General features: G+C 31.6%; 1 protein-coding gene across 1 annotated transcript; it reads right to left on the bottom strand.

The window, feature by feature from the left end:
• Positions 1–8,133: 8,133 nt before the first annotated feature.
• LOC135194178 (uncharacterized) lies at positions 8,134–10,649 on the bottom strand. Its single transcript, XM_064219192.1, has 2 exons — positions 10,517–10,649; positions 8,134–9,437 (listed from the first exon to the last, which is right to left on the bottom strand). The coding sequence occupies exons 1-2, from the start codon at positions 10,647–10,649 to the stop codon at positions 8,134–8,136; spliced, it is 1,437 nt and encodes a 478-aa protein (XP_064075262.1).
• Between the last annotated feature and the right edge of the window lie 17,237 nt (positions 10,650–27,886).

Here is a 27,886-nt window from a genome sequence, read left to right as displayed (position 1 = left end):
AGGAGACGGGAAAGCGCAATGCAAGGATCAGTCGTCAGATACAAATCCAATTTCTAAGAGGATATAATATTAATGCTGCAAAATACCAAGGTTTGCTCACAGATGTTATATACATTTTTTTATATGATATAGTCGGACTGGCAAGTAGACCATCACCGTCCATATACATTAGCGTTGTAAGAAATATTAACCATTCCTTACATTGCCAAGCGCCACCACTCTTCGGAGCTAAGATGTTGTGATTCTTGTGCCTGTAGTTACACTAGCATGCACAGTGCACAGCCTTCAAACCGAAACACAAAAATACTAAGTATTGCTGATTAATTAAGTGAATGGTATCCAGACTGAATGTTATGCGACTGCTGTTTTGAATATTATATTACTTATATAACTTAAAAAAACCGCAATAACAAAAGGGATTGTCTGATAATGTTTTAAAGTCTCCTCGGGTACCGGCTAAATAATATTAAAAACGAACTACTTTTTGTCCATAGTTTGTTTGTTTTATTTCTTGTTATATTTTAATTAAAATATGAATGAGAGCTAATCGCGTTTATAATTGGAGCTATTTTGAATTTTTTTATATGTTGTGGGTTCCAGTCTCTTTCAATCGTCGCATGACATATGCATATCTACTTATTTGACTGATTTTATATTATGATAATTATAAAATATACCTAATAGTTTTGATTTTGGGACACCGTACATACCGAGATATAAAAATCAATGATATTATTAAAAAGGACATTATTACCTATCATATAATAATAATCACAAATAAAAATAATTAAATCTATAAAAAAAATATAAAATAATAATTATTATTTTAAAATTGGCAACCCTAACACTAGACGCCTTCCAAGAAAGCAAAGCAAGGAGCAAAGTTAGATTGAAAGGAGTACGTGCCGGAACGATGTTGAACGAGCGCCGTAGAATTCCGGGCGGCCACAGTTACGAGATTTGATATTATGAGTTACGAGCGAATGAGGGAATGAGTTCTATTTAACATGTTTGAATTAAGCTCGAGTAAGTGTTAAAATTCCTATTATCATTTCGTGCAATGTAACACGGGAATTTAATGTGTATAATTATAACAAAATAGATATATCTGTGTTAACAAAGATAGAAAGAAGACTGATGGTTTGTTTTTTACGTCACGTGATTGTGAGTGGTACCACTGCCCATAGACGTTTGTACTTTAAGATATATTAAACATTCCACATATTACCGGTTTCTTGCCGTTTGTTCTCGCTGAAAGCTGCTTTCCGTAAAGGTGGTAGTGTTTAAATATTGATTCAAAAACGCTTCATTGTGAACGTTACTTGACTAAATTGATTTGATTTTATTTGAAACGCTACCACCGGTTTGGAATATAACCTGACCTGAGAAGAACCGGCGAAAAAACTCAGCGGTTTTTTTTCCTTCCCCACTGATGCAATGTAGTGTTCATGTGTAAAAACAGGTACATCGCCCTTTATTCCATTGCTCACCTTTACAAGCTTTCTGAGACGCAGAGTGTAAAACTTAGTGAGTTTTTAGTAACAGTATTTTTTCCTGATTATTAACACTAAATTGAGATTTCGGAATATTCATTACAAGCTACTAAATCACAAAAAAAGAAATCACTTAAAAAATACTACATTCAATTGTAGTTACTAAGTAAAATGTAAGTTAAGTCTTACTTTAAAAATATTTCTTTTTTTGTAGAGTTTTAAATCTACATCAAAAATATTTAATTTTTAAAGTAACACTTAAAATAAAACAATCATGTTGAATCAACGTACCCAATTCGTTTTTGTGCGAAATTAATTACTTAATTCAAATTAATTTTATTTAACGCACAAAGAACTTACCTTGACATTATCATATAATGTTTCGACCTTGTTTAAACTAAATCAAATAAAAACTTCAATTATTATTTATACCTGAGTTGAGATACTAACAAACCTATCCTTAATAGATCAAGAGCACACGTGCAACTTAATGTCTAAGCTCCATCATATTACGGCTCGTAATACAACTTTATAGGAAATCTGACCAGAATGCATATCGCTACTACGAAGCGAAAAGGTCGTATGTAAATCTCATTTAAAACTGCAAAACAATACTTTATTCATCGTGAAATTGTAAGAACCGTTTGTTTGTAATAATTTGACGACCTCCGTGGTCGAGTAGTGTGTACACCGGTTTTCATGGGTACGCTACTCCGTCCCGGGTTCGATTCCCGGCCGAGTCGATGTAGAAAATGTTCATTAGTTTTCTATATTGTCTTGGGTCTGAGTGTTTGTGGTACCGTCGTTACTTCTGATATTCCATAACACAAGTGCTTTAGCTACTTACATTGGGATCAGAGTAATGTATGTGATGTTGTCCAGTATTTATTTATTTATTTTATTTATTATTATATTATTTGTAACGGAACAAGTTGAGTTTAATTATAAACAAACTAACCTAAACCGAAAGATTGTTAAACAACGGAACATGGTGTTTTTATGATAGAATGTGTTTTCACTTGAACTGAAAGCTAGGTTTAGGGTTTCGTCAAGTGTTAGGCAATAAAAAGTAGCCTATGTGCTTCCTTGGAGTTCAAGCTGACTTCATAACAAACTTCGTCAAATTCTGTTTAATGTTCAGCCGTTAAAGTACAACAGACAGACGGAGTTATTACCGCATTTATAATATTAGTATATATATATATATACCTACGTAAGGATATATTTAATTAAATCTGTTAAATCAAGTTACAGGTGTATTTTCCATTTTGTTTCTATAACCTTAAAATATATTGTAGAGGGACTCAATCATTATCAAAACTGAATTAAAATTGAGCATCATTTAGAAATACTATATAATATTACAACAGGATGTGACGTGTAACAATGATCTACCTAATAAAAAAAAAATCTGATAGTTTATTTTAAAACTGAGTTTTGAAATCATAATAAATTTGGCTTACTAAGGTTGCCATTGTTGAAAGTCGAACGCAACAACAACAGGGCATGATTTAAAGATCTGAAGCTCCTGGGCCAACAGACGTGTCTCTATGTAGATATTATTTAACAAATTAACTCGTACATTTTTTCCTGTTCTTTCCTTCTCTTCTTTTTGTTTGCCATATTTGATTTTACACAATTATTACATAACATTAAAATTGTTAAATCGTCTCTCTAAAAATCATTGTTAAATTAGTTTTGTTATAATTGTTAACTCGGATTTATGTTTATTTTACACTGTTGTGGAGAACACCAAAAAGAGTTTGCTCAAAATTGATTAAAAAAAAAGTTTAAAAAACGCTTGCTAGTCACGTGGTGGAATACCGAAAATCCAACTAAAGATCTGGAAAAGGCACAGCTGGTGAATACAGTCAGCTTATCTTAGAATATTATCTTGGTGTCTAAAATAAAGGAAGCTGACAACAGAAATAGATAAAACAATGAAGAAATATAAAATCCATTAAGTCATCTATAAATTCAAATAAAGATAGCTGATCTAGGATAGAGGGCAAGGAAGGAGAAGAAATATAATTAATACGAAACATATCCCCCTACATAAAGGATTATATATGAAGTTAAACGCGAAGCACAGTTCCATATTAAACAAACTTCGTAACAATAGACAGAACTCGAAAACATTAATCTTCAAACGAAACCGCGATCTCAATATAGTTGGAAAGCTGTATAAGCACCTACATATTTTAATATATCTCGCACGTAACTTAAGTAACGGGATGAGGAGCAAGATGGCGCCACGAGTACTTCTTAGCGCGTAGCTAGTTACGCATGGAAGCGGCTTTTGTTTCTCAGTACATTTTACTATAAAAAACATATAATCTAATATTTTCGACGTTTTTATAATGGACTGTAAACAATTACATGTTTAACAATGTTTTATTTTTATTAATATTGCACATCTTGAAAGATTTGGATCTGTTTTAGAGATCCAGTGTAATTTAGTAAAATTGATTTAACCTATGGTTCAAGAGAGGATGTTATTATTATTGTATTTTGATATTTACAAAAAATAATATACTAAGTGTTAGGTAGGTAGGCTTTGTCTAAGACCCCCTGAGTAGGTACCAACCATTCATCACATATGCTTCAACCAAACGGCAAGATTTTGTGTTATTATAATCCTGTTTTATGTGAGTGAGTCAAACAAAAGTCGAGCCCAAGGTTAAAATATATATCGGTCGAGCAACTAGTATTATATTTTTGTATGGTTTACTATATTTATATATATTATTCGTATTATTTTAAAACAATTTTATCCTAGAAGAAGCTAATTGTGTTCATTCAACAACTTAAATATATTCCGTATCTTTTTTCGAAAATAAATACAATGTTGGCTCAATGAAGAACATTAACAAGAATATTAAATCAGACTGTTATCTGACATAACAACATACCAACTAACATATTAAAAAGAAAAAAAAATTCAAATAAAAATACACAATCCATCTCCATATATTCACCCAGCAGGCGCACAAAGTTATAATATCTCTGGTTTTCGCGGAGGGGGAGGCGTCTTGGGTGGAGGGAGGTTTCACGCCTTACTTATTTACGTAACCACGTATATAGGTTTATGAAAATTAAGAAAAACATAACATTTTTAACATATTATTTTTAAATTAAATTCAAAACGACGACATGTTTAGTGTATTCGTGCAGTTTAAAACGATAAATATAATTTTTTTAGGTCAAAGGACTGACACGAAAATCTATTATCAGATGTGCGATAGTGCGCAACGAAAGCGCTTTCCATACATAAAACGACTACGACTCTAAGATAACGACTCTGTTCCCAGGATGTGTGTGAACTTAGCAGATCATTGTCCAGCAGATCAAAATTAAATTTGAGTTCTGTTAGCATGCAGAAGAGTTCTATAGTTCCTGATAGTTTTCGTAATATTCAATTTTATTCGATTCAAACTTAAATCATCGCTAAAGGCTAGAACTCTTTCGTTTCTCACACATGGGTATCTGAACTACAGTATAGAATACTTTTCGAGTCCAGAACTCGCATTTAAGTGCTAGAAGATCATGGTTGAAAAATTAAAAATTCGTAAATTCTATTTCTATTATTAAGAGAGCTCTAGCCTTTAGAAGTGATAATTATAATTTTAAACCATTGATTTATATTTTTCCGTTTATTTAACAGCTCTACCATGATCTGCTGGCAGAAAAATATTTGTTTTGAACTCATAACAAGTTTTAAATGATATTTATCACAATTATCTACCAGAAACAAAAGAGTTCCTGCTTTTAAAAATGTTTTCAAACGATTAAAACGGTTTTTCTCGACTTTTTGTGTTCCTACTATTTTTTTATTTTTCGATCATATTCTCCGTAAAAATACCGGAACTATTTCCAAAAAGTATCAAGAACTATAGAACTCTTCTGCATGCTCGCAGAACTCACATTTAATTTTGATCTGCTGGACAATGATCTGCTAAGTTCACACACATGTTCCCAGGTTATTATTATTTCCCATGTTATGCGCACAAAGTTACACAAGACTTATAATGTCGTTGGTTCTAGCGGGGGTGGGGGGAGTCTTGGGAGGGTGCTTCATGCCTTACTTATTTACATAATTACGTATAATTCCTATCTTCGTATGTGTGTAATGAAGTTTAATATTTCACTCGGTAAGGAATTGTATTTTAATACTTTAAAGCTAATTATACTAACGCAAAACATATAATTTATAAATACCACATTATATAATTTATAAATACCACATTATCAACATTAGGGATACATATAAAACGAGGTTACTATATATTCGACTGTATATATATTATTTTGGTTATGTTAGACAATACAAGGATATATAATTTGTAACTAATTACTTACTGCAAATATTTAAATTAACATACTCATATATATATATATATATATATATATAATCTTGTGTGTCTGTGGCCTAAGTTGCGGAATCGAAAATTGAAATTCGCGAACCGGATTGGATAATAATAGTGGTATTTGTTCTACTTTTTCAAACATTTAAATATATCCACGACAAACTCGTACCAAGTTCGGTCAAACTGCAATAACATATGACGGTGCGCGTCTTTATAACAATATACCCTCATAAGATTTTAAATTAACATGGTTATTTTTAAAGTGACAGTGTCAGTGGTGACCCGTGTTTACGCAGCAAACGTACGAGAAAGGAGGTGGTCCGATATGGACACTTCTAATGCCGTCAACATCTACCCGCAAACGTCAGTCTCGTGAACAAGACATTCGTAGATAATGTCGAAATATCGAGCTTAAATGCTGTTAGTAATATACCCTCAGACATTAAAAATATTGACTCGTTCGATATATTCAAGAAGCGACTGTCCCAATACATTATTACAAAAATATCTGTCTAAGTATGTAGAAACGTAGTTGTGTTTGATGATTTCATGATTTGTATGTTATTTTCTACAGTGGAAAATGTAACTACGACAACGAATATCTGTAAATTGTTTTAATTTTTTTTTAATTGTGTTCTCATGTAAGTGACGTAATTGTCTTTATGAGAATAAATAATCTTTAAACCTAAACCTAAATATATGAATATACATACAGGTAGGACAAATTTTTATTTTTTTTATTTTGTTATCTGGTATGCATGATGTAGGTAGTTACTTTTTTAAGACCATAGTTTGAAACAATGACACAACTAAATAAGATACATTATTTTACATTTTATTATCGTTTAATAATTTAAAACGTACCAGTCTTCCAAATTTCTATTTTTTATTAAGATCTCAGATATTAAATACCTTAAATTTCGTGATGAAATAATTAAATCAATAAAAATTAAAATATATATATATATTAACATCTTACCACGTAAGAATTTAAAGCTACACGAATACATATAAAGGCGATGTAACAACTAAACTAGGGGAAGATATATAAAAGCTATTAAACAAACGATCGTCTTCAAACTGAATAATAAAGTAAGACAGTTCTCCGAGTAACGACACATTTCAAACCCAATTTATCGTTCACGAGACGTGATTTCAGTTACAAATTCGCAGGATTACGCGAATTCCACGCTAACATAATATTGAGATTTCTTGAAGGTACCTATTTAATCATGTCGTGTTATTACAAAATTGTTAAATCCAAAAGAGAAATAGTGGAAAAACAATATTTTTCACACCACGTCTTCAAAATGTACAAAAAACTAAGGACACTTATACTGTTAATGCAAAAGGTCGTAAGTACAAATTGACTTCTTCCTAGGAGAGCATGAAAACTCATTATTACTTTGGTTGTTTTTACTTAATGATCCCCGTGACGTTGCCATGGTAACTATTGTAACAACGTAAGTATATAAACAGAAACGTTAGTGATTTTGACAGTGACATTGACAGTGACAGATTCAATTTTAACGTTAATTTTTTCACCTTTTGGTCGCAAGCCTTATCACCTTAATCATGAAAATCGTTGTAATAAACACAAATGATTATTATGTATTCAATTACAATTCTTGATATTATATATTAAAGTTATAAACGCAGAATTTTTTTTTCTATATTTATCTGATTTTACAACATTTACACAAAAAACTGGTTTCAGTTAGGTATAACAATTTTATTTATGATAAAAATTAAACTCTATAAAATAATTTAAATATTTAAAATTAATTATTACAAGAAACTTTCAATATCAATAATAAAAATAATGGTTCCAAGTATGTAGAAGTCTTTATCGACAAAAGTCATAAGTATACAGTACATATTAGGTCGGTTTTACTCAAAGCTCGTCATTCCTGATGCCTGATATGCATCAGGGAAAGACACAATGTTGTTAAGGTTTTCCAAGAAATATGTCTGTGTACGTGTTTGTCTTGTGTTGCATTTTGACAACACATGAGCCTAGTTAGTCTGTAAGGTACTGACGTGACTGACTGACAGACTTCACCAGCAACCTACAGCGAGTTGCCAAAACTGTAGTAACGCTCGCACACTGATCATGGCCTAAGCTTAAAACATTGTACCATTCTTGAAGCGGAACAGCAATATTTTTAGTCCTAGCAAAAATCTAATGTGTAGTCCACTTTAAAGTACCAAAATAAAATTATAACGGAATTGTTACCATTAACTAATCCTAGCAAAACATACAAATATATTAATCAGCGTGATGTACATTTTGACTGAGGTTTTTTCTTAGCCCCAGAAAGTCTACGATTATGGACCATTAAGCCCATTTCCAAAATGTCATCGATTTGAGCCATCTCCTTACAAGTTACGGGGAGGTTATTACCTTCAACAGACAAATTAATCAAACCTCTTGGTTTCCTATCGAGAAGCTTCTGAAATATAAGAACTCCCAGCAATTTTTTTAATGATAAATATGAAAGATTATTATACGCCAAATTTAAATAGCAAAGGACGTTGTTCCCTTTAGAAAATACATTTCCATCCTTCACGATTGTCTCGTATGAATTGTATGGATCCCTAAAATCTCCAAGAGAATTCTCAACCATGTTTAATGCTTTTTCATAATATATCAAATCTATATTAGCAAGACTCTTTGCATCACCGATGGACTTTAAAGAAGATTCCTTGTCTAATTTTGATTTCTTGCCGGATGCGGCTGATATTGGTCTTATCGATTTCCTCCTAGACGATTTCTTATCAAATTCACCGGCTCGTATTTCTTTGATCATAACTTCGATTAATTCATTTTTATGTTTTAAATAAAGCATATGCCTTTGCCTAGCTTCAAACAGCTCTTGTGACGTCAGTGGGAATTCTACGAGTATGTCAAATATTTGCCTGGCTCCCTCGTCAGTTAGTCTGTTATCAGCTAAATTTAAGTAAATTAAATGTCGATTCGATCGTAAAGCTTGTGCTAAATACGATGCACCTAAATCTGTTATGCTATTCGATGATAAATTGAGAATCATTAGAGTTTTAGAAGCAGACCTTGGATAGACTAACTTTCTTGATATATTCTCAATAACCAAATCATCAAGTTTGCATCTACATAAGGAATAATGCCGGAGAGGGCTGCTAGTTTCCAGCAGTATGTCATAGTTTCCTTCTTTTAAAAAGGAACCATCTAAGCATATTTCTGTTATATTTGAGATGTTAAGAAATTTATTTATTTCATAAAGTGTGTACTGATCCATTCCACTATTGATAATTAGATTGGTTACATTCGGTAGAAATTTTATAGTCAGTCCGATGATTTTGAAGATTAACCTCGGTATTTGTCTGTTTTTTAGGAATTTTATTTCGACTAAATGTTCAAAACTATCATAGATGGCTATAATTCTTACTATGTTATGATAGGATATGGATTGTTGAAGACCTGATGCTGAATTTTCTCTATCCTGGTCTGATCCGACATCATGACGAGATTGCGTTAACTTAATGCGACTTTTGCCGGTTTTCTTGCTTCTATCTGTTAAAGCTACACTTACGTATTCATCTGAAAAAAATACACATTAAAATATTATTTATTAAGTATGCTACCACACTCGAATGTCTGTAGGCATTCTAAAAAATTTGGTCGTAAAAGTCTTATATGTTAGGTATGGTATGACGTAAAATTAAATTACATTATCAATAAATAATTACTTTAAATTAACTTTAGCGAAGTGAACTAATAATTAATTATATAGTAATGTTTTAAATATATGTTTAAATAAATAATATATTGTATTTTATCCTAACAAACAGGTGATCCGCGCTCTTGATGTATCTTATATTTAATGTTCTCAAGATTTTTTTAATTGGCCTGTATACAGGCAGTATCACAAGTTAAGTTATAGAGTTAAAAAGATAGAAATTTACACTACAATATAAATATAAGCCAGCCAGTACGATTCCATACGTTATCTTCGTTGACTTGGAATGTGTCCTTGAAGGGTAGTGATTTGTGTTCTTGGGATTCTGGATTCCTTAGCAGGTCTGAACTTGTCTTGATCTGTCTACTATTCGATAGTCTTTATATAATCGAATCATCTCTATATGCATTATAGGCTATAATACAGAATCTTTTTAGTGTTCGCCATTTGAGCTCTCGTAACTAGTGTTCGGAAGCATCTTCGCTCTCTTCAGTATGAAACGAGAAGCTTCTCTTGTGACGCGATATTGCAACCACTGCACGGGATACGCTATTGTAGCCTTCTCATCGCATATTTGATGACCGACTCGTAACGTGACGTGACGATGACGTGTCTCGTCTTGTCCCTATGTCTCATACATTGGGTGCAAGAATGATCTCAATAAAGCAATATTGACAGAGACTGTCATATATACGAAATAGATTTAAAAACAATATGTCTATTTATGTCCAGCAACACATTTGTTCAAACTAATTAGGACATTCTTAAAAGAGAGCCCCTGCGCAGAGGATATCTATTCTTTAGGAACCTTATAAGGTAATCAATAGATTCACGAAAGAGTCTTAACTTGTGTATATAAGTATACCACGAAAACACATGGATATCATATACAAGATTTTCCCGTAAGAATACAATAAAAATCTATTAAATAGGTACTTACTTTGAAAACCCTTTGTGATAAGAACAGTTGTTTCTAGTTGAAGCTGGTTGCAAGCCCAGGGCAGAAAATTAAGAAAATCGTCGGGTGTAGGCCGATTATCGGACGGTTGATCATCATTACTGAGCTTTTCCATAATAATAAAATTCAGACCATAAAAATACTATAAACATATGATTTATTGATGATACTTCTCTCTTGATATAAATAAAATATTTAATTTATATAAGTAAACAATATTCGTAAATATAATTATTTTTTGTTTCTTAATATCGCGTGATATCACGATATATACTTGCGCATAAAATATTCTGCCAATGTCAAATATTTTTATTATATTACGGATACGTGTCATTTATGTTCTTATTTTTAAAAAAAAGAAGAATTGTGTAAGAAGATTTATAATAATATTGATAATTATATAGAATTTATTTGATTCACATAATGTATAGTATTAACGCACAGATTATAATATGACAGATAAATGGAGCGCATGGACCAATAAAAGCGAATTAAAATTGCCGGTATGCGTTACCGTTTTATTAATACGTCAAAAGTTAATACTTTTGACCAATTATTAATAATTATGGACATACTTACCAAAAAGACGCGTCGTTTCGTACAGCTGGGAAATTGTATTCGCTTTTTATTATGTATTCGCTTTTGTTTAATAATCTGATTATTAAAGCCTATTAACGTAATTATCTTGAATACCTCCTATTTACCAGATTTTACCTGACAACTTCATAGTAGTTTATTCATTACCGTCTTTACCGTAATGGTACACGGGGCACGTGCCCAAGGGCCCCTTCCGGAGGGGCCTCCCGTAGAACCAACAATTCCTCTCACACGTTGACTGCTATGTATATTTTAAAAATTGCCATATTTGTAAGAAGTAACTAACATATTGATCAAAATTCTTGTGACGGTAGTCGATATTAAAAGTCGAAACCTATTAAATATATAAACGTGCCATAAGATTGTACTAACAATCAGATTCCTAAGAATTTACGAAAATTACTGCAACGTTTATTTGAAACTAAACTTAAGACCTAGCTATAAGCAAATTATTTCTACGTGGTAGACGAATTTTTAAAATTTAAAATAAGGGGCCCCAGCATAGCTTGAGATGGCTCTGTTAAAGAGACAGTACGAAAATATAACATAGCAATTCCTCGTATAATAATAATTATTATTATACAGTATTCTCTCAACGAATGCTCGATTTTCATCACTAACAAATCGAGGAAGTTGATCAAAAAAATTAATTAAAGTTTAAATTATTTAAGTATAACCCGTCATTTAGTTAGCAACCCACACACACAGTTACACAGTTATTAAAAGTTTAAAAAAATAATATCTCTACATTTAGAATCACAATAAAAAAGTGTTCTAAATACAAATTAGAAATGAAAATCTAATACAAACCTCCTTTCTAAATTTATAATTAAAAAAATATAGCCGCATGAAGCATAAGTAAGAGCCAAGTCCCCACGGGTGGGTACAGCACAAATCAGTGCTAGTAAAATTCGTCGGCGCGGCGGCGCGCGGGCGGCGGGGGCGCGTCGATATTCGCGCTCGGAAGCCATCTTAAAATATAACTCCCTCCCTCTCGCCTCCTTAGACGATGCTTTTTCAAACGCGCCGGGGTTGCCAACATTTTGTTTTTGGTAATAATTTTAAGATTTTTTAATTAAAAATGATTAAACATATAATCAGCCTGTAAATTTCCCACTGCTGGGCTAAGGCCTCCTCTCCCGTTGAGGAGAAGGTATGGAGCATATTCCACCACGCTGCTCCAATGCGGGTTGGTGGAAAAAATGTGTTTAAAAATGATTGTTATATTTTAAAATTTAATTTTATCAATACTTTAAGCTTTGAAAATTTTAATTTTATTAATTATCAATGTTTTACTTCAATAATTTTTACATTACTGACTATTGAGGAAATAATTTCTGACAAAAGAAGGTTTTCTTTCTGTCACGTAAACTAAATTGGGTGCGAGATGATTTATTTATAAGAGCATTAAATGAGTGAATAAATAAGATTATTTAGAACTTATTATTTTTTTTATCCAATGAATAGAACATAAACACAGCTTAAAAAAAACAGCAATAGAGAAAATATTATTTACAATATTTTCAAATTAATATTTCGTACTCGATTATAATCGTCAATCAATCAATTAAATATCGATATAAGTTAAACGTCATCACATTTAAATATGACTACATATTGAGTAAAATATTTAAAAAAATAATCAAATATATTTCATTGCAAAATTCAACTAGTCCTAATACTAAAGCTTAGATGCGAGCACCAATAACACCTCATTCACCAAACATTTAATATAAACAAGTAAGTATAAACACCAACCCAAAAGTAAACGGCTTACTTCGTAACCACTTATCTTGAAGGTAATAAATTTCTTGCCAACTTTGCCATAGCGGCTAAATCAATACGGCATTAACTCACACACGGGCACCTCACGCCTACCGTTGCAACGTAAAAACTATTGAAATGAAAATATAAACTCACACATAAAAGTTCTACGGCGAATGCACTCACACAAATGTAAAACAGGTGTGTACATGAACCGCGCCTCCACCACCCCCACCCGTTCGCTCCGTGCGCCTTAGACGTTGGCTTTTTACATGGCTACAAGCAACCGTACAGGGTTTCGCAACATTTTGTTTAATTCGAATTTATTTTATATAAACTATAATATTGAATAAGTTGTAGTATAATACGTTAAATTAGAATAGATTAAAGGTAACAATGATTATAAAATGTAATAGACAACTAAATAGTTACACATTGTAAAAATGTCTAAAAACGATAAAATTGTATTGTCCAATCTAGTTTTTACCCTATTTAAAAAAACCAGTTGGATATAAATTTGATCTTGATTTCGTTATTGACTTGAGACGTCCCTTTCAATATGACTGGTTTTTCTTACGATGTTGTTTAGTGGGAATTCTATAAAGTTGAGAATTTGGTGTTACTAAAGTTTCTCTAACCTGTTACGTGTAGACGATAGTTTCGTAATCTGGTTTATTGGAAAACAAGTTTTAACTCGAAAGCTCTCATTGTGACGCGTTTGAACATATTTACTTTTTCCCACGAGTAAGATATACCAAAAACATTCTCGTTAATTGTACTGTTATACAAAAAAAAAATTACAGTAGGTACATTTGATTTTTAAAATTTAATTATATAGTTTAAATGCTTGTAGTAGCGAAAATATTTAACAACTGAATTCTACATTTATTAAAATTTTCCTGATAGTAAAATTTCACGCAATTAAAATGTATTGCATTAAATATATAGGTACGTGTTTTTAAAAAGTTCATAAATTAGTATTATGTGTAAACCATTCCACACACCGCCAATACATTGCCAGCCACAATACTATTTTTGTTTATTAAAAAAGTTTTTAAATGATTGTGCTGCAATTTCTATACTAATTCTTCTTAAAATTTCTATTATGTTAATAATTACAAAATTAATGATTTATAATAATAAATAAATAAACTAATATTAAAAAATATTGTTAAATATTCACTACACTAATAAATAGAGACATTTTTCTTATCCTTTTCTATTCTAACTATGAATAATGTTCGACAAATTAAAAGAATAAATCTCTTAAAGTCTACATAATCGAAATAGCTCCCCCTATGACAATCTTTAATACAGGTTCATAAAAAGCCAATGTTCCCACGAGCTAAGTCAATTGAACTGGTTTATTTTCTTGGTTTATCTAGCGAATGTTAAAGTCTATTCATAACATTAAACCTGTTTTATATTGCAAGTGGTCTTCCTTTGACAGGTGGATTTGTACGATTTCAGTCTATTTTAGTTTCTTGTGATATTAGCAACAGTAACAGTAGGACACTTTAATTTTTTTTTTGTGTGTATAGTTATTCGACTTTAAATTTAGTGTCAGTGATATTTAAACTACATATTATAACTATTTTATATAATGTTTATATTAATTTAACATAGGTATAATATTCAATTTCAATATATAATCATACAATTTACCTACATATTTTTTATAAACTAAACAATATGTTTTCGATTGAAATAAAGAAAATAATATTAATTATTTATTAATAAATCATTAATCACATCCAAACTCCTGTAACAAAAATTAATATTCATAGGAGAACGCACGAAAACATAGCAATACCGTAATTAGACATTTAATTATAAATCCAACATGAATTCTTAACAGACTAGACATGTTAAAATTTCACTTCCCCCAGCCGAACTACGCTATAGGCGTATCGCCGCGGCCCCATCTCGCTGTCTTTCTAAGGGGACCGCATAAAATAGTTATAGAGGGTAGGGAGCTACTTAACCGTTTTTAGGAGACACCCCGCCCGGCGCAGAAAACACCCCACTACTTCAACCCACTTCCTGCTCCCACCCCCAGCTCCGTCCCGGGTTAACCCCACCCGCGTCGTATAACTATTCCTATATTTTTGCAAAAGTGAATTCTTACCGAGGGTTGGCGATACCTGTCTTTTACGTACGCGCTTATTGGTGTTAGTATTGTTTTTGTAGTGGTGTGGGTATTCGAATTTCAAATTCGGGTCAGGCGTTTTAGTTTTAATTTCAACGGATTTTGCCGAAAATGGATAATGTTTTTACGACTCCGCTTGCATTGTTAGATAGCGCTCTCGTTATTTTTTTGTCAAATACTTTTTGTGAACACTAATAAGTATTCATCAAGTTTTAATGGCTATTCTATTCATTTTAATATATTGATTAGTTTTCTTCAACATCAAATACGTTGTTGGAATCACTTTCAATTATTATATATTTCATAATTAAAAAGATTGAACGTCTTAAATATTATATTTTTAAAAGTACACTTTTAAAATATGTTTTATAATTTGTAGTTATCATTTTATAACTTATATATGATAAAAAAGCAACCAATCGTCACAAGCATTAAATAATTTAATTTAAGTTAATTTACTTTATTCGTACTATCTATTTAAACATAAAAGCATAAAGATAAAGATAAAGATAAAGATAAACTAATAAATAGATTATTAACTATAAAGTTATTAAATGAAATAAATATGTTATTAATAAAAAATGTTGCCATTTATTCCATAATAATGTATTAACAATATTCCAGGTAATAACATCTTTAAAACTCAACTCCCTGTAATAGAACCTTCCGGTTTGTTAGACCATACTCTAATAAGATTACACTGCTCTCTTCGTTTAACCTATTATAGCGGAGAATTCATGTGGCACACTATAACTTTATAAATAATAAAATTTATTATATTTTTATATTTGCACCAAATGTTAGTGACATATGCAATTTTTAAAATGAAGGATTTTTTTTACATTAAATTTTTATTTACATTTCTGTGATGATGTTCTTTTAGTGATGAGATTAGTTAATTTATTGTTGATTAGTTTTTTCGCGTGGCTTCGTCCGCGCCTTAGCTGGAGGTGGTTTAAGCTATAAAAAAAACTTCATCAAATTCGGTTACGTAGTTCAGCCGCGAAAGCGCAACAGACAGACAGACAGTCCGAGTTACTTTCGCATTCGTTATGTTAGTATTTATTAAGGGTTTGTTTCAATATATTGTTAGTTACTAACGGGCTTAGGTACTAATAAACGTTGTTTGGCTAGTGATTAGTAAAATATATCGTGTCTTCTTCTTTTAAAGGTAAAATCAATTAATAAACAGGGAGGAATCAGTGTTTAAATAAACAGCTAAGAGTTTATAAGTTAAACCGTAAATCGTGAACATATTTAAAAACCAGTGTTAAAAAAATAATAGTGATAACTATTTAATTATAATTAGGTATAATTAACTGATTTGAATTTAAAATTCAAGTACCCATTAATAGCTACGGTACCATAAAATATCATCTAAATTTTAAACGAGTAATAAAGGTTTTGTTTCATCAAAACCAATTAATTAATTCAATATTACATTACACTTACTGATTGAAATGCTAACACCGGTTCGGAAAAAAAATACACAGACCTGAGAAGAACCGGCGAAAGAGACTCAGCGGGTTTTCTTATTTTTAAAAAAACTATCATTATTTATTTATACATAAATGTTCAGATGTGTGTATAAAGATGAGAATATATATTTTAAAACAAATAAATAAGCAAATAAATATTGGACAACATCACATACATTACTCTGATCCCAATGTAAGTAGCTAAAGCACTCGTGTTATGGAAAATCAGAAGTAACGACGGTACCACAAACACCCAGACCCAAGACACCATAGAAAACTAATGAACTTTTTCTAAATCGACTCGACCGGGAATCGAACCCGGGACCTCGGAGCGGCGTACCCATGAAAACCGGTGTACACACTCGACCACGGAGGTCGTCATCGTCAAGGGTGCGAACTGTAACTTCTAGCCGCTTTAATCTCATGTCCTTTATTAAAAGGTCGTCTATGGAACAGATCGCTCTCTTATCAATAAGATCGCCTCTTGTTACTTATCATTAATTTTATTAAAGTTTTTTTATATGTACAATAAAGCGTATTCTATTCTACTTTAAATCTCGTTAAAAATTGAAAGCATTTATGTATTACGTAGGTAGTAAATGTCTTATATAGTATATAAAGTCGCGAAGATACGCAGTAGCTACAGTAGATATGTATGTACGGTATACGCGCCGCGGAGCAATGAGCTAAGGTAAAATTTTAGGGGGATGCGCAAGCTACGGTTATAAGGTTGCAAGTGAAATTTCATCGTTAGTTTAAATATTACGAAGGTTAATAAATAATAACATTCGTTTCTGACTCGAAATTGAATTCATTTAATAAATTTAGACAGACTGCGTTACAGATATGATGCAGTTTGATGTCAATTGCGTTTCAATCGAATATCTCAGAATACATTTAAATATAGCGTGGGTTGTTAATTGATTTAATTGTTTTTAATAAGTATGTAATAAAAAAAAGTCACTACAACGTTAATTGAGTACCTGAAAATTAAGAGCTCCTCAGATTCGACTCGCATCTCCGGCTTAGATCAACGCATCTCTGTAATTTTTTTTTTTATGTAATCACAATTAAATTATATACAAATTATACATATAACTAAGCCAGGAATAATTTCAATAGTACATCAACTTTTATGTATTGGTTTTTGCGAGGTAGTCCATGACATGACATTTTTCATGGTCGAATGAAAAATATTTAAATTATAATTTTAAATAATCTTAGCTATGGTCCTGATACTATGCAAATTGTATGTATATCTTCTTGATCATTGCCCTGTGTTACCCAATCGATAAAGTTTGTATATAATATTTTAACTGTCCACGTTTTAGCGTATTGCTTACGGCTACAAAAGTCTTCAATTGTAACATATTTAAATATGCCTGTCCCATTCTCGCAATATTGTTAATCCACCGTGAACTAGGCTTTAGATCAGTATGCGAGTTTCTTGCCGTTTCTTCTCGCTCGAGGCTGCTTTCCGAAACGTTGGTAGTATTTTAATACCGACGATTCAAAAACGCTTCATTTTGAAGTTTACTTGAATAAAATTGATTTGATTTGATTTGAGTAGATTAATTTCTTTCGAAATTGCTGTAGGTTTTATATAGATGACATTATCATTCTTTTGACATCAACTTGACTGCATCATAATATTAATGATCATTAATACGACTCAACATAAACTATTTGCTTAGTAGTTTAAATGGATCTGCAATGGGATTATGTAAGAATTCACTTCGAATCTCACTCGTGAAAGGTTGACAACTTACAGTGATACGCCATTTCGATACGTGTGTCGTATAAATTATATAATTATTATAATCAATATCGCATATCATATTCTGACATTTCACGTTCGTGTTCAGCGGTGAGTTTCGAGTTCCTCCTTACAGAATAGCCCATGCAGATCCATATATGAAACAATATTATATATTTATGTAATACAAAAGTTAACAAACAAATTTCAGTTACAACTTTATTCACGAACATCGTATGTGTCTTGATACAGCATATAAGTCGATCGCGAGGGTGGTTTTTACATTCTCCCTCAAGTACACCCACCCCACCGCGAACCACCCGACGCTACACCGCATACGAACTACCAGAGCATTAACTGCTGCGTAATAAAGTAGAAATTCCCTTGAATTCCTCCCAAGACGTTCCTCCCTCTTTCCCGGGCCGGGGTGTAATCTTAATATTAATATCGCCTTGGGAAGCTCCTTATATGATGGAGTTTTATGTTGGTATGTAGATTGCTTGGAGGATTATGTAGGCGCTTTATGATAGAAGATATAAAATCTCTTGGATTATACAAGTTATTGTTCGTGATTTAGTTTCTGACAAGATTGAATTTATTTTGAACGTTTAAATTTTAGTAAAATTAAATTATCCCTCGTATTTATTATACATACATACATTAGCAGCCTGTAAATTTCCCACTGCTGGGCTAAGGCCTTCTGTTCCTTTGAGCAGAAGGTTCGAGGATATTCCACCACGCAGCTCCAGTGCGATTTAGTGGATCCCTCGTATGTCATATGACAATCCAATCCAGTTAAAGGTAATTTACAGAAAAGCTAATATATATAAAAATGTAAAATTTATATAAACATTGTATACGTATATGAAATTTCTATACTTATGTAATTATTGTTTTTCTTAATTGTTAATAAAATTAATCTTTGCAGATGCGAATATTACCCTCGTGATACATACCCATTGATATACTAATTAGCATTTTATGATTTGAATAAATATTCATACAAATTTTAAAACTATATCTTGATTTGATATCAAATTAAATCGGAGTTAGTTGCGTAAAACGAAACGTTAAACGTCAACGACACCAACTGGACGCTTCTTAAGCCTCATATCACAAATAAAAGCCACAAATAAAAATAAATTCTCTTATAGCGTTTGCTTGAGCCTTATAAAAGAAAACAAAGGTTAAGCCGAGATGGCCCAGTGGTTAGAACGCGTGCATCTTAACCGATGATTTCGGGTTCAAACCCAGGCAGGCACCACTAAATTTTCATGTGCTTAATTTGTGTTTATAATTCATCTCGTGCTCGGCGGTGAAGGAAAACATCGTGAGGAAACCTGCATGTGTCTAATTTCAACGAAATTCTGCCACATGTGTATTCCACCAACCCGCATTGGAGCAGCGTGGTGGAATATGCTCCATACCTTCTCCTTAACGGGAGAGGAGGCCTTAGCCCAGCAGTGGGAAATTTACAGGCTGATTATGTTATGTATTATGTAAGTGGGGTGTGTTATGAGACACCTGGTTGGAACGATGTTATATATTGTATATTATATATATATATATATATATTAAATTTTGTACTAAATATGTATACACACACGTACACAATTACCTAAATGAATTAACAATGCTTGAGGCTAATGAAATGACAAGAAATAAAATTGTTATTAAAACGCCAAAGAAATGAGTTTATAATATTTTTTAAAGCCGTTTAATATAGAGAGAGAGACAGAAAAGTCGCCGCAAAGTGGAATAATGTTTTTTTCTTACGTGACGATTTCTGCCATCTCACTCTAATGTAAGAATTTCTTTCTAAAAAAAAAAAATTATGACACCTATGTAAATTAATTTTGTTATTTGTATTTTATTATATTCTAAGGATGTTTCGTTGGTGCCTTTTCGATTTCTATTGAAAAGTAAATCGTATTGACAGTCGTTTCTCAATAAAAATTTCAGAGGTAACAAGCGTAATTTTTTACCTCTGTTACCGTATTACACTGGATTTGTAACTTTTTTTAAACTTTATACGATTTTACAACACGATATCAGGAACTGATCGAAAAAAATCCATTGGAAAATTTAAATAACATATAGGATAAGTATCTAGTGTATATATTTTGATTATAGGAGTACGTTGTTATTTATATATCTATGTAGTCTTACCTGTAAATTGTCTGTCTGTTAATATTATTTCCATTGGTGTACTGGCAGAAATACATATATTTAAAGATAAGCATGCTTTTCATTTCAAATTTTCTATGATGTCTGTATTTTTTTCTGCTACGTGTAATAAAGTTTTAAATAAACAGCATATATGTATGTTATGTATGCTAACAGTTACTATAAATTCAAGAACTTAAAAAGATAAATAACCCCCCGAGGGGGTGGGTATAAGTTTTATAAATTTCGCGCGAGTAAAGGCAGTTTCAGCTAGTAATTCAGTCAGTAGCTAGTTCAGCAGTAACCTATAACACTAACAAAACATTATACATGGTGACAAGTGTCAAATACAATTAAAATGGCCGAATGTAGGTACCTCTCGCCTTTTTCGTATTTCAATTTAAGTAACCTATTGTATTTAAATCATATTCATTTTTTTTATAACGCTTTAAAAGAAGTATGTATTATTATACCTACATACTTCTTTAAAGCGTTATTAAAAAAAAAATTTTTTTTTTATTACAGATACCTTTAGGTACTGCATTTGTTTCTGCTAAATCAAAAATCATCATATCTACGAGTATTATCATAACTTTTCGTCATAATTCAACTAATTTCACTAATATTGTTTTAACAAAAGCCGGTATATCCTATAGTATAACAGCACCAGTTATGCGAAGGCTGTACCGCTATGCGCCTCACATAAATTTTATTGGCATTATCTGACCTACCCGCAAGATTCACTGGGTGGAAATTTTAAGATATACGAATCTTCTACGGTCAGCAAAATAATAACAATAATATTAACATAACTAAAGTATTTATAAATACTTTAATTATTTAATGATGATCATATAATGTTTGCGTAATTTTATTCTTCTTTTGTGATTTTTTTTTTAAATAACTAATAATTTAAATGACTGTAATCCTGTTAGAATTTTTTCACAGGAATTCCTACTAGGACGTAGATGATCACAAAAAAAATTTTCAACTTTGACTTGTTTCAAAATTGGGGGATGAAGTTAATTTTAATGGATATTCGTTATTTCAGATGTTATAAATATGATAATGGGTATTTAGGCTAATGGTAATAAGAAAATTCATCACCTATTTGGGTCAAATTTAGGATGAAAGTTAAGGTGTTTAGGAGTATGAGAAAACTGTTACACCGTTTTCGAAAATTTATCACGCCATATATATATATAGGTTATATATATAGGTTGAAATCGATGTGAAAGTTTATAGAGAAGTGTACTTTTAGGTATTTTAACGTATTGTAATATCGTAATTGGTGTAAAGGTGCAAGTACAGTCAACTATATGTTTATGAGTAAAAGGACCTTACCACGTCTTATTTCCAGGCCATTCCAGCCAATTCTGTGTAATAAGTAATGGTATTTTAACGTACTAATATGTTTCTGATCACGAAACTTCAAAGGACAGATACGATACGAAGGTTATTTAATATCGAGACTCAAAAAACCATTTCAATACAAGTCCTCCGAATATTCCGAGTCTACTAAGAAGGTCGGACGTAATACAAATTTCTCTGCCGACGATACCCTTTTATTGGTTGAACTTCTAACAACGTCTTTGCGTTTAATCAAAGGAAATTTCCAATTAAATTGATTACCATCGAGTCCTATCTACATTAATGTTCAACAAAATTGTTTTACTCCTATGTTGTATAATTTATACATATGTGTATAATTTATACGCTCCTGTATAAACTGATTTTGTTTTGGAAGATATATTTGATAACTTAACATAATAATCTTGAAATTAGTTATATGATTGAATAATATTCGTATGAGCTTAAATTGAGGCAGTTTCGCATTGGTCGTTGGATCGGGGAGTTGAATGTTGATTGGATGGTGATTGGCTCATTAAAAAAATACTTTCGTAATTAGTCTAAAAATATAATATTTCGGTCTTTTTTACCTTTGCCAAAGGACTGAATAAAATCTATCTATCTGTCTAAGCCCTTGGTTTACTTGATGGTTGATTACACTGGCTCATTCACCTTTCAAACCGGAACTCAATAATACTGAGTACTGTTGTTTGGCGGTAGAATATATGATGACTGGTTGGTACTTAACCAGACGGGCTTGCACAAAGCCCTACCACCATCTGGTGGTCAACTTACCAGTAAGCCTATCTATATTAAATTAAAGAAATATATATTGACGTTTGACAATCCCGCTCTACGGGTGAAGTTCATTAATAAAGAAAATATTAAATTAATATAATTTATATCTTAACATTTACATACAGGTTTTTAATTTTTTAAATTGGATCCATAGTTCCGGATATTTACCCCCTATAACAAACACAGTTTACCTCTTTAAAATATTTAAAATAATATATTAAGTCTCTTATAAATAGTATACATTTGAAATTGTAATCGAATTTTTAAAATAACATTTTCGTAAGTCATGTCATATTATTTTAAAAACAAAGAGAGCGCAATGAAAAATTTGACGTGTTGACATCGAACACAAAGATACGGTGTGAATACTAATGAACTAATAAAGCTGGAGGTACAACGAGAAAAATATATAAAATATATATATAGCAATTATGATCATCAATATCATATATACTTTATTTTTCTTGTTTCTAGTAAAAGGAAAATACATTTTTTTAACTTTACTATGATGATGATGATGTTCTGACCAATTCCAGCCACAGCGCCAAATTTTAAGAGAAACCAGCAGAACATACTATGGTGCACAATGGTGCGTGCAGATTCACTGTCTATCTCTCATAATCCAAAGGGACGGCAAATTCAACTCGACCAGAAGGAGTTCAGGCGAAGGATACTTTACGTGCTTTCTGAGGCATGAGAGTGTACACTCCCAACTTCCAGATTCCGGGCTGTTACTGAAATTTCATAGATTGGATATTTCGACATATAAAAACTCAATATTGTTTTATCGTCCCGATCTGACGTTTGAGCCCACGGACCTGGGATCTGTGGCCTTGTTTCTACCCACGAGGCAATTAAATATATGCTTTAATTTAAATTCCAGTCCAATGGCGCTCCATTAGCCTGACGTCCTTATTATCTTACCATCTTAAACTTCTTATATAATTTCTAAAATACATGAATTAATTTGTTAATTAAATACATTAATTTGTTAAAAAAGGATCAATCGTATATATATACGTATTACTAGGAATTATGTTCAAACAATGAAAATGTTTAGATTATTTTAATTTACTTTAAGGAACGAACAATCTCAGTTAAATATCGTTATAATTTACTAATAATATACCTATATAAGAAATACTACTAATAAAAATATATATATATTAAATATGAATGTTTAATTGAACATAAGTAGTTAAAGTGAATATTTATATATATATTGTCATAAGATTATCAAAGGTGATGAACCGAAAGGATTGCACTAATTTATAGCCACAACGAAACATTTTAATTCTGATGCTGGCAATTTGCTTTTAATAGAAAATTTCGCCTACCAATAGAAGTAATGATCATTGATGAATATAATTTAAAATAATATTTCATTAAAAAAATATTAAATTATTTACTTAATACTTAAATACAATAATGTGTTATTCTAATTAAAATTTATTTTCATTACACAAAAAAGAAACCATTTAACCAAAAGCAATGAATCAAAAAAAATAATATTGTAATTTAAACGAATTCAATAAACTCCGCTCAGTGTGTCTCAAGCATTACAATACAAGCTGCTGATCCCGGAAAAAACCTCGGAAACCGAAACGGGCGACATAAGCGTGACAGTTTAATGTAACTCATTTCACCTTTCCTTGCTTTTACTAGAAATGTTAAAAATTAAGGTGTTTTCTGGAAAATAAAAATGAACGCGGTATTTTTATTGTAGCACAGAAATGTATTTAGAATTCTAGGCTTTAGTGTACTGAATAAATGATTTCAGCAATGGTTAGTGAGCCAGTGGAATCGTTGACGAATTTACCAATATATGCACAATTAGGTCAGCCAGTGATTATTACTGACACTCTCCACTATGTAAGTACACGATCTATTATGTGTTTACAAAAGGGCTTAAAACTACTCGTCATCATAGTTAAATTTTCGTTAACAAAAATAATACAATTTAATTTACTCCATATAAAAATATTAGTAAAAATAATTTTATATAACTTACTTTATATTTCTAACAAATATTATTTAATAAACGTCATCCTTATTATTATATCATTCACATACAACATTATTAACAAAAGTTCGTGATGGCTCAGCGTGTACATTTTCAGATATTAAGTTAAATATAAAATTATACTTGAAATTTAAGCTTAATGTTTGAAAGATCATAAAGTTATGTATTATATTATATACTTATATAAAAAATATATTTAATTTATGATATTACAAATATTTAAATATCGATAACACAATTGGTCTTAAATATATATTAATATTTAACTTTAAAACATACTTTGCTTTTTTATAATAGAAATATTTTTTATTATAAATACGTATTATTTAAATTTAGGCCTTAACTACATAATGTGACCGCGTCGAATGGTGGCAAGAATGATAGCAGCATGTCCCCGTTGAATCGCAATTCCGATCAAAAAATGAACCCTCTTGTCGTCAGTGAAGGCAACAAGACGAGGTGTTATATTTTTAATAAAGGTGTATGCACTTAGAGACCAATATAATATAATATATTTTATTTCAATTTACGTACATATTATTAATTTCTTAGATTAAAATTTTTGATAAACGTAATTTAAAGTAATAGTTTTAAACTTCATTATCCAATAATGCAATTTTGGCGCTTCAGCTTTTCTTCCTCTCCACTCCAGTTTTTTTAGGCAACAATATCATTAATAGAAATTCTTATAGAAATATCTCTATTTAAATAACCATAGGTTAGGTATTTACGATAACAAATTTACCGCAACACTTTGAAGGTAAAATACTTCCCATTCCACGATCAATGAAGGTGTTCAACCGTGAAATCAATCAAGAGTTCAAACACCCATCAATAATATCTGTAACAATTAAACCAACACATGTTTGATATCCTTCTGACCGGCCACACCAGCCATTCTTGAGATACTGATCAACTGTGCTGGACAGATAATGCACATGTCTGAGCAACTCAAGTGAATTCTCTATAAACTCACTCTCGTAATACGATGTGATCAGAGCCGTCTCAAGCTATGCTGGGGCCCTTGGGCACATATCTAGCAAGAGCACGTGCCCCGTGTGCCCTTATGACAAAGATGGTAATGGATGTTATGTTATTTCACATGACTTTACGTGTTTCGAGGGAGTGTATACATTGAGAGAACTTCTTTCCAAACTTCGGGGTGCTTTTTTATGGTAAATATAGTTTAGCGGACGAGAAAATGCTACCTGATGGTAAGTGGTCACAATCGCCCATAGACAATGGCACTGTAAGAAATATTAACCGTTCCTTACATCGCCAATGCGCCACCAACTTTGGGAACTAAGATGTTATGTCCCTTGTGCCTGTTACACTGGCTCACTTACCCTTCAAACCAGAACACAACAATACTGAGTACTGCTGTTTGGCGGTAGAATATCTGATGAGTGGGTGGTGCCTTCCCAGACGGGCTTGCACTAAGCCCTCCCATCAAGTAAAGTAAGTATGCTCCTGGCATATTCTCGAAAGAACCTAATAACTTATTTAATGGCCTGTTTGTCTGTGGCCTTATGAGGAAATTATATTACATGTTAAATGCTGAGCCGTTTTTACTTTTGTATATACACTCTGTATTCCATCTCTTTTAAAACTTTGCTCTTTCATATATAAATAACTCAGTTATTACATCCCCCCTTAACGCCTCCCCGGAGGTTAAGGGTAACTTTTATGTTATACGCACCATTTACGACCGCAATTATGTTAAATTTTAAAAATTCACACAATATTAAAACAAAGTTGATTTTCAGTTTTTAACAAAGGTACGAGAGATCTTCTGATATTCACTTTCAACTTTGAAATATGTGTTATGTTTTACACATACGTGATTGATTAATGTTTATTATTTTTTTTAATATATATTTTGAGACTGTATATAGTAGAACATTTGCCAAGACATTATTTTAAATGTAATTTTGTTTTTTTGTTTTTTCATGTGATATTGTATCTACTGTTGGTATATATACCAATATTTTAGTTGATTGAATGAAAGGTAAATTGTGGTTTACGATTTATGACGTATTAAAAAAATATACTTACTAGATTTTGTTCAAACCAATTTTCGCTGGAAGTTTGCATGGTACATCATAATTTTTGTTTTAGTTTTATCATTCTCTCATTTTCGAAGTTACAGGGTTGGACGTCATGAGTCATTCAGGGAGGTCACTGAAAAATATCCTAAAGCTAGTTCTCCTCTCATTTCTATCTTTAAGTAAGTATATAAATATACTTCTATAAATACGCAAGACTTTATTAATACCGGAGGTATTCATTTATTAAGGTAGAAATTGTCAAATATTCTTAATGTAACTCTTTTAATGGGTGTTAGGTTGCAACCAACTAAAATTATATTAGTGCACCGTTTAGAAATAAATGTTATTCCCATAAATCAACATTAATAATTACATATAAGCTAGGTATGTCTTCATAATAATACATTATTCGGTCACAATTTATCTTATTAAAAATATATATATTGATTATCAAGATAAAGTATTTTACACAAGTGCCAATAATCCACAAACACTTCATTCAACGACCGATAAACAAAAAGATTACCAAAGAATAAATCGACGAAATGAAAAAAATCAAGTCTTCCCTCACCCGTTTCACGCTTTTTCCCGCTATCCGCAAACGGGACAGCGTCGAATATAAATGCCTTTTTAAGTGTCCCGTGGCATTTTTTCCCCGGGACTCTGCGGAAGGCTAACAGATTTTTTCCCGTGTCCCGGCGCGGGTTATTACAGTGATTAATTCACTGACTCGACCGCTTGCTAACACATTTTTTTTTTCATCCTCTTTTAAACCCGTACCGTAATTTGTCCGGCGATTTACTGATGAGCCCTGCCTTCGTAGTTCACTTTTTGTTCGGCTAATTTGCGTTTTAACGCCGTACCTGTTGAATGCTGATGGAGTGTTTTTTTTATTGCCAATCATGTATTGTAAGGGGAGCGCAGATCTCAGCAGATCAGATTGAAAAAAATATGAATTATCAAATTGTGTTAGTTTTGAGTATATTTTACAGGGAATATTTACTCGGTGTCTTTGTGCAAGTCTTAGTATTGTCGGGGTCCGGTTTGAAGGTGTCCAGTGTAACTGCAGACACAAGGGACATAGCAATTTCGTTCCTAAAGTTATAGACACATTGTCATTGCCAGAGATGGTTAAAATTTCTCACAGTGTCATTGTCTATAGACGGTGGTGACTACCTACCATTGGGCTCATTTGCCACTCTGCCTACTTCTTTGAAAAAATA

The sequence above is a fragment of the Vanessa tameamea genome, chromosome 26, assembly GCF_037043105.1.
Source record: "Vanessa tameamea isolate UH-Manoa-2023 chromosome 26, ilVanTame1 primary haplotype, whole genome shotgun sequence".
Taxonomy (NCBI): Eukaryota; Metazoa; Arthropoda; class Insecta; order Lepidoptera; family Nymphalidae; genus Vanessa; species Vanessa tameamea.
This window is presented reverse-complemented; position numbering and strand designations above follow the sequence as displayed.